We start from the raw sequence: 9357 nt of genomic DNA, 5'->3' as shown, positions 1-9357 counted from the left end.
CTTGATCTCGTTGTTTATATGTTATCACATGGATTATATTTGTTCTTGATTATGTTATCGTGTATGTGGGAGGCATGGTTTCCTCGATACTTGATCTTCGGGGTTGTGGATCACATACCTGGGTATGCCAGGTAGGGTCAGCTGGGTGGATGTGATACCTCTTGTCACATCCACCCATTCAGTACCCTATCTGGAATACTCGAGTGTGTGATCCACAGCCCCAAAGATCAAGTTTAGGAACGATCATATCCATTTAGCATAATAATATAATTAGAGGCAAGAACAAATCATAATATTCAAGTAATTTATTTATAAAAGTCAAGAAAGGATCTCAGAAGAATCACAAAAGAATATCAGAGTGCGGATAACAAGATACCAAATCATAAGACAACTGTAGATATAGCGGAAATATACCCCCACAAACATATGCGGACGGTATATCGAAATCTAAAGCAAAGCTCTAAGCTATTACAAGTTAAATAAAAGTCTAGAAGAAACAAGAGAAGTCTAATCAACATCTTCCATCGGCTCTTCTTCTTCTTCAATCTTCATCTTTTTCACCTTTGGGTTATGCTCTTTGAAGCTTAAGATCAACATCTAGTGCACGATCCCATCGGCGAACAAGACAATGCTGGCTCCCGTCAATAGGAGCCATCAATGTAGTCCAAACCTGAGAGTTAGCTGCCTCGCTAGTTATCACTTTGTCCAGGGACTTCTGGAGTTGCATCAGATATGGAAGGGTTCTCCGTACTGTGGCATGGGTTCTCTTCCGGACCTATAATATCATCTAAAAACAAGTCCCTTGAAGGGTAAGCTCAAAAGAACTTAGCAAGTATATCCAATCACAATAAGCATCTTCACACGCAATCAAAGTAAACAATAATGCAATGATATGAAACAATAAATGCAATATGCTTCTAACTCTATATGTGTATGCTGGTCTGTATTGGCAGACATGCTTTAAGTCATATCACCATACTCCTTTGGGTAGGTCTCACTCTGTTTACCGGTTGGTAATGGGTCCTACATCCCTCGGGACATTCCTTGGCTGGGGTTTAGGTCACCACTCTCTCACGCCAGCATTTGGTCTGAGTACTGGTGCATGTCAGGGTTAAGCCTAGCCCAATGCAAGTCTTCTACTTAGTTATATCTACTTAGACTCAGATACGGCCATTCCTCGCCCCGGGCGATCCTTTCCGGTATCCTTCTCACTAGAGACAGCGTATCCTATGGCTACAACCAACTCGAAGTACATACTCATCAACCCTATTGGTCATCCACAAATAATAAACAGGAAGCTCTCATGTCCTCTCACGGATATAACTCATGGGTCTCGAGCGCCCATGAGCCCAAGTATACTATTTGCAACCCTACCAATAAATGGCCCCCACAATGTGATTCATGTCCTCTCACGGGTTGGTTACCGGTCTTGAGCGCCCATAAATCCCCATTGCTACCACGGGTTACTCGGTCTCAATACCCTTCCGAATCGGGTATGATATAACAGGGTATTCCTAGCCAAACACTGTCACATCCTCCCAGCCGGTACCCTATCTGGCATACCCGAGAGTGTGATCCACAGCCCGAAGATCAGGTATCGAGTAATCAACCTCCCATATAACAATAACATAATCATGAACAATAATAATAAAAGTGCGGAAGATAAACCATAGATCCAAATAAGGAAAGAATGAATCATATATAAATCAGAGTACTAGATATAGTCAGAGTGTCTAAATCAGATAAGTAAAGTGAGGCAAAATCCCACTCTACAACCAGCTGAAAAGTAGTTCTAAAAGAGAATAAGCAAGACAGAATCTAATCCTAGTAGCAGGTACAATGGGTAACTAAATTGTTCTCAACTTTATAGACAACATCCCTATAAGTATAAATCTCATAAACAGCACAAGGGTGCTTCCACTCAATGGTCGGACTAAGCATCGTACGGAGCATAACCACTCGCGGGATCTTCAGTGTAATTGTTGTAACCGCAATCACCTTCCTGGAGATATGCCTCTTCTCCTTGCGCTTCTTCATAGGGGCCGTCATACTATTCAGTACCTGTAGAATAGTCTAACAAACATTGTACAATAAAGGAATGAGTTTCAAAGAAACTCAGTAAGGCAGTTAAATCCATAATAACATAAATGGCAGGATTTTAGAACAAACATAAATGCAATATGGTATGAGACAAACAATGAATGTATGAATCTAACTCTACATATGCTGGTCTCTATTGGCAAACATGCTTTAAGTCATAGCACCGTACTTCTTTAGGAAGGTCTCAATCACTCATCATCAGTTGGTAATGGGTCCGGCATGCCTCGGGACATTCCATGGCTGGGGGTATAGGTCACCACTCTCTCACATCACCATTGGTCTAAGTACCGGCGCATGTCAGGGTAAAGCCTAACCAAATGCAAGTCTTCTACTTAGTTACATCAAGTCAGATCCAGATACGTCCATTCCTCGTCCCTGACGATCCTTTCCGGTATCCTTCACACTAGAGTCCTCATAGTCCCTGACTACGGACTCATCAACCCTACTGGTCATCCACATATGGTAAACGGGAAGCTCTCACGTCCTCTCACGGGTTGGTTACCGGTCTTAAGCGCTCGTGAGCCCAAGTCTATCCATATGCAACCCTCCAATAAATGGCCCCCACAATGTGATTCCTGTCCTCTCACGGGTTGGTTACCGGTCTTGAGCGCCCATGAATCCCCATTGCTACCACGGGTCGTTCGGTCTCAATACCCCTCCGATTAGGGTCTGACATAACGGGACATCCTAGCCAAACACTACTAGACAATCCTAGATATGTCATCCAACAGTTTAGGAAGGTGTCCAGAGGGACAGCCCACCAGCAGGAAGCAAAAGGCAGCTGCCACGTTGTTTGGTGACAGCCTTGAAAATAAGAGTAGGGATCTCGAAGAACATCTGAAGTTGGCAATCCCTAGCAAGCCTGAGCATATCAAGCCAAACCTTCGGAAGGAGTGCATCCGAAAATACCTGGACAGCGTACCTTTCTCCGAATTGCTAGGTTTCTACAACATTCAGGCTTATCGCATGGGCGAAACCAATTTTGTGTTACGCATCAAGATAATGAGGAATCGTTCAAAGAATTTTCTTGGTTTGTCTCTACAAACTTACTTAGAGAAAATCCTTAAACGATTCCACATGCAAAATTCCAAGCCCATTGACATACCAATGGACAAAACGTGCAAACTGAACCTAGATAAATGCCCTAAGAATGAAGAAGAGAAAATCAAATGTCAAGAGTTTCCTATGCTTCTGTGGTTGGTAGTCTGATGTACGCAATGATGTGCACACACCCAGATATCTGCTATGCTCTTGCGATGATCAGTTGTTACCAGAGTAACCCAGGACTTACCCATTGCCATGCAGTAAAAAGGATTTTCTGTTACCTTCATGGGACAACAATTCTCATGCTCACATTTAGTGGTTCAAATTTGAGGTTAAGAGGTTACAGTGATGCTCATTGGGGCAGTGATCAGGAGGAGTGAAATTGGAGATGTTTATGTTTTTGTTGTTGGAGATGGAGCTATTACTTGAAGCTGCAAGAAGAAAACATGCATTGCTTTGTCCACAATGGAGGCTGAGTATGTTGTTTGCTCAGTTGTTGTTCAAGAGGCAGTTTGACTTAGAAGATTCTTGAGAAGTCTCAGCTTATTCTCACATGCAGATGATGTGGTGCTCCTACACACTGATAGTACGATAGATTTGGCTTTTTCTAAGGATGCTAAGTTCCATGGAAAAGCCATACACATAAAGATACGCTACCATTTTATCTGAGATATGATTGCGAAGGGAGAAGTTGTCTTAAAGCACATCTCCACATCCAACATGGTGGCTAACCCATTGACTAAGCCTATACCAAGGGATGTGTTTCTGTCACATGTTAGGAGGTCTAGGTCTTAGACATGGATGATGTTTTTTATTTTTATTTTTTATTTTTTAAGACATCTTCTTTTGGACATAATGAAATAATTTTTTTTTAATGTGCATATTTGACGCATGTTTATGATAAGTGAGTTAATATATTTTTATAAAGATGTCACCAAGCATTGAATTTACCCACTCACACAAGTAATTCACCTTGGCGCTTGCAGATAGCAAGCAAGATGAGCCTATGGGTTTGTAAGGCTTTAGGGGGCTTTCAAACCAATGACAAGCACCTTAGTTGGAACTAAGATGAGACTTCAATGGTCGAACATAGAATCATCACATTTCTGTGTTGCCTGTATTGTAGCCGAATGTGAATCTTTTATAATTGGTCATTGAATGATTGATTGTAGAAGAATCAGGTTAGGTGCTTTAGGTAGCGACTGAATCAAGATTTGAATGGCCTTCTTTTTTCTTTGTTTGTTTGTTTGTTTGTTTGTTTGTTAACATGTCCATATTAGTGGGAGTTACACCATAGCATGCATGTTTTTGCATGTGCTGAAGTCGACTGATGATGAGAGTGATTGAATGGATCCCTGCTTTGTCATTGTGTGAGCCATCAGGATCACATTTTGTTGATCCTACTTGTACCCATTACCTTAGACTATGCCACAAAGAGGACACTCAATGATGCTAATTTAGCTTGTTCCTTAGGATTAGGGATGATGCGGTCTCGCAGGACAAGACTGGTAAAGCAGTTGGGGATAATCCAAATGGCTATGGGAAAACTTTTCATTCTATATACCCAACAGTGATGTGACTCATTGCTCAAGTGACTTGTCATTTGAGAAAGTCATGAATACATCATATGATGATAGTTCACATTGCTCACTATGAGGGATTGAGAGTGTGGAACTGAGAATAATTGAATTGTTTAGGGTATAATGAGATAATTTCGAGTGATGTGCTATGTTGGTTAGATGGAGACTTGATATAACACTCCTACCCTAGATACATCTCTTAGGTCGTACGTTCCATTTTTGCATTGAAAGGATTAGAGTTAATGAGAACATTTGGATAACTCCACCACCTTTTGGCCAAGTGGGAGATGTTAATCGTAGTGGGTGGGTCCCACTACAATTTGTGCCATAGGTGGCGGCAAGACGGTTACGTAGTCCAAGATGACTACCCTTCTATTTAGTTGAGTCCAAGCATGACTCTAATATTGATTTCCCTCACTTGGATGAATCTAAGTAAAACCCTAATCAAGGAATTAGGGTTGAGGGAAAATATTATAAATAGAGGGATGGAATACCAAATTGAGGACCGATAATAGAATACTCTCCTATGCTCTGTGAATTCTCTAAGCTAATCATGAACCTCCACCACTGTGATTTGTCAATTTGCAAGGGTGGAAATAACCTATAGAGTACAACCTATAGAGTACACAAGGCAAATCAAGGGAAAGGGAACACAAAGAGACACCTCCAGTGTCTAAATCCATTGCAGTCAAGATCACTAAGGTAAAGGATCTAGAACTCTTCCTTTATGATTTTAATTTACATGGACAAATGTTAAGGGACTTCCAGCATCATAAGAAGAAATTGAATTTCATCTCTCGAACATTTAACTGCCTTTATGACTATGGAATCATCCAAACCTTCAAATTCTTGTAATTCTCACCTATCCTTAGATATTACTGATTACAGAGTTCAATGATATTTCAAAAATAGCAGGTAGAATCACTATTCGGCATTCTGTGACTTCAAGCATGAAATGATGTGGTGCCAGGAATTTTCAGCAAGCTGATGCTTGTTGGGCTTTGCATCTCAGCAGTCATCCTATTTAAACTTTAGTTGGACTGTTTCTGCACGGCATCAGGCCAATTAGGAAAGTGATGAACCAAATTTCACCATTATTCTTTTGCAACCTCTACTACATGTAAAGGCATATGTCCTGTGCAGTACCTGTTATGACACCCGAGCAGCCACTTGGAGTGACACTTAGGGCATCTAGGAACCGACATGCACCAGCTTACTTGAATGATTACGTGGCATAGGAAATATTTTAAAGGAACAGATGTATTTCCTCTATTGGATGTGATGTTGATGATGTGTAAAGGTCAAATCTGATCTACTTGAATGTATTGCTATATAAGCCAGATCTACAAACTGAATAAGATGAACAGTTTTGAACCTTAATCTCTGATCTGTCTTCTTCTTCTTGTCAGCTCTTTCTGAATCTTCCTTCCCTTCCTGAATTCACTTTTTCTCTGCTGCTATCAGTACCTGTCACATTTGTTTTTGTCAATATGACTAACCAAATAAAATAAATTTGTATGGCAAAAACCCAATGCATTTACCTCCAAAATTGAATCCTTAACTTCATGAAGAATGCAAAGCTATGTCAGACTGCATATCAGATTCCTGCATACATATTCTATATAGGCATAGAATAAGATAGTGAAACTTGCAATACATAGAAGGGTAACTTACTGGGATAGAATGATCCTAAATTCATCTTTAGAGTTAAGACACCTGGTGGGCTCTCCCCAACCATGCTTTGAATAGTGAGTGACTTAATGACAAAGTCATCCATAAGTTGGAGTAGTGGTTTCTCAGAAGTAGAGTTTTCCTGAATGGCAGCTCAAATTTCCTATCGAAACCAATTGTCGTGGAATTTCATGATACAAGTGAAACATGTTCTTTTTTCTGCCACCCAAATAGAAGTTGGTCAACTACTCTCATGCAAATCGTCATTCTCCCTTGCTAACTAGCCTTTCCTTGTATTTTGAGAAATTACTAGTCCACAGTTCTACAAAATTTGAGATTCATGACAGCAGAAACCTTTGGGGATGTTAAGACTATAACCCGTTACAAATCCATTGTCTTAGAAATGAGTTCTATTGCCCCACATAGAATCTATATATTCCTTCGGTGGTCTCCAACCAACTGAACCCTTTTCTTTCCAAAACATCCATTTCTCTCATTCCTCTCCTTACCTTTGCAAGACTGTCCAACTTACCCATGTCAGCATATATACTTAACAACAACTTCTGAAAACCACCCTCATTTGGCTCTAGTTTAAGTATACTCTCCACTGCATACTCAGCCCCTTCAGCACACCCATGTATCCTACATGCACCAAGTAGCGCCCCCCAAACATTACCACCTGGTTTCATTGGCATCCTTCTTATCAAATCTATAGCTTCTTCTAACTGCCCAGAACGTGCAAGCAGATCGACTACAGAACCATAATTCTCCTCCATGGGAACAATTCCATACTCCCCATGCATTGCTTTGAAGTATGTGAGCCCCTCCTCTACCAGACCAGCATGGCTGCATGCAGAGACCAATGCCACAAATGTGATTCGATCCGGACTCACACCCGTCTCTCTAACCATCTCCTCAAAAACTCGAATTGCACCCTTGCCATCTCCATGCATTCCATAGCCATTAATCATTGAAGTCCACGAGATTCGGTTCTTTTTGTTCATCTTGTTGAATTGATTCACTGCCAATTGGAGCCTCCCAGACTTAGAATACATGTCCAGCAAACCATTCCCTACTAGTATTTCATCATCTAAACCATTTTTAAGAGTATAACAGTGGATTTCTTGGCCATATAAAAGCATAGCAGATTTAGCACACAATGGAAGAACAATGGCCATAGTGACAGAGTTAGGCCTGGTGCCACCACCTTGAGTCATTGATTGGAACACAGCCCAGGCATCATCAAGAAGATTGTTCTCCACGTAACCAGAAATAGTCGCATTCCACATTGCAGTTGTGTTGCATCTCACATAAAGTTTGCTCATTTCAAATATCCGACGAGCATATACCAAAAAATTGCACTTCCCATACAAGTCTACCAAGGATGTTGAAATAAAAACATCTTGGTCCATCTCTCTTCTTCGGATAGTGAAACAATGAAGTTCCTTTCCTAAAATCAAGTTTGAAGTGTCAGCGCACGCTGTGATAAGCGTTGTCATAGTAACATAATTTGGTTCCACACCTTCAAAGACCATCTCCCTAAAAGCATCGATGGCATGCACAGGGCACCCATTATGTACATAAGTTGCCATAAGCACAGACCAAGTTACCACACATCTCTCCACCATAGAATCGAAGGCAAGCCTAGCCTGTTCCTGGCGGCCACATTTACCATACATATCAATAAGGGTGCTTCCCACAAACACATCATCCTCACCATATTTGCTCATCTTCACAGCATAACCATGGACTAGCTCTCCAGAAACAAGGTCTCCTACTTTTCCACATGCAGAGAAGACACTAGCAAAAATGTGAGAGTTAGGGAAAAAGATCAAACCCATTTCATCATATTCTCCCTTAATTTGCTTGAAAAAATGCAATGCATCCTTGGGTTGGTCATTCTGAGTGTAACCCGCGACCATGGCCGACCAGGTGATTTCATTGGGACGCTGCTGCAACCGTTGCATCTTGTCATAGAGTTTGCGGGCTCCATCACAGCGTCCAGCACGGAATAGGTCTGATATCAACCTATTCCAACAAACAGTGCTTGGAACAGGAATTTCATCGAACAGCTTGAGTTCACAGTGCAGCGACCCATGTCTACCATACATTGTAATAAGGGCGTTGGTCACATAGTGATCGGAGCCAACAAACCCACGCTTAGTGGCATCGGCGTGAACGGATTGGCCATTCTGAAGAGAAGGGGTTTGGGCAAAGGAGAAGATTTTGAGAAGAGCAGAAAAAGTGAAGGAATCAGGTTGGAAGCCTTGGTTTCGAATTTGTCGATAAAAGGCAGTAAGTTCCCGCCACTTCCCTTGCTCACCGAAGAGGTTTAGAAGCGCGTTTGGAGAAGCCATTTTTCAAATTTCTGTTACCCCCACACGTAATGAATTGGTTCTACATAAAATTTGATGGTATAACAATACATCTCGACGTCAATTCGGATGGGACTTGGGGGCCATTGTTAGTACATTTTCCCCTTAATTACTCAATCATAGACTTCAGAACATACAAAATCGTAGTCATTAATAACGCACCAAATGGCCGAATGAGCTGGATGTGCTTCTCTCACAATGGTGACAGTTTCTATATATAACTGGTGAGTCTAAGGAAGTCTTACCAATGGAGGAGGGGGAGGGGGGGGGGAGGGGGGGGGGGGTGGTCTAGTGGTCTCAAACTCATTCCTATGTAGTTTGGTAATCCCATGTTCATATTCAAATCCCCTCTGCTTCTCTAGTTTTTGCAGTGAGTAGTTTAATGCTCTTTAACTTAGGCATGTGATCATTACTGGCTTTGTGGACTATACATCTTTCCCCCTCCCCATCCCATCCTGTTGCCCTATGAGTTCCCGCCCTTGTGATTGATTTGTACAAAAAAAAAAAATGGGGGGATGAGGTGCACGATGCACCCATTCTACAATCTTTGTACGGCCAAAGAAGTGGCATATTATAATTATTAAAAA

General features: G+C 41.4%; 1 protein-coding gene across 2 annotated transcripts; it reads right to left on the bottom strand.

The window, feature by feature from the left end:
- Positions 1-2012: 2012 nt before the first annotated feature.
- On the bottom strand, positions 2013-9010 carry LOC149029118 (pentatricopeptide repeat-containing protein At2g13600-like). Of its 2 annotated transcripts, none has more exons than XM_089149944.1 (2): positions 6100-9010; positions 2013-2073 (listed from the first exon to the last, which is right to left on the bottom strand). In XM_089149944.1, the coding sequence occupies exon 1, from the start codon at positions 8750-8752 to the stop codon at positions 6806-6808; it is 1947 nt and encodes a 648-aa protein (XP_089006070.1). In that variant the 5' UTR covers positions 8753-9010; the 3' UTR covers positions 2013-2073; positions 6100-6805. The 2 variants fall into 2 exon arrangements, with proteins under 2 accessions (XP_089006070.1, XP_089006077.1); XM_089149951.1 differs by lacking the exon at positions 2013-2073 and having other exon boundaries at positions 5431-6191; positions 6266-9010.
- Between the last annotated feature and the right edge of the window lie 347 nt (positions 9011-9357).

This window comes from Hakea prostrata, chromosome 1 (assembly GCF_041222555.1).
Source record: "Hakea prostrata isolate BN-2017 chromosome 1, UWA_Hpros_2, whole genome shotgun sequence".
NCBI classification, from domain to species: Eukaryota; Viridiplantae; Streptophyta; class Magnoliopsida; order Proteales; family Proteaceae; genus Hakea; species Hakea prostrata.
The sequence above is the reverse complement of the archived record's forward strand: the minus strand, read 5'-3'. Positions and strand labels throughout refer to the sequence as shown.

Bases quoted from the DNA above. Each gene is read 5' to 3' on its own strand.
- LOC149029118 (XM_089149944.1), bottom strand. From the start codon at position 8,752: ATGGCTTCTCCAAACGCGCTTCTAAACCTCTTCGGTGAGCAAGGGAAG.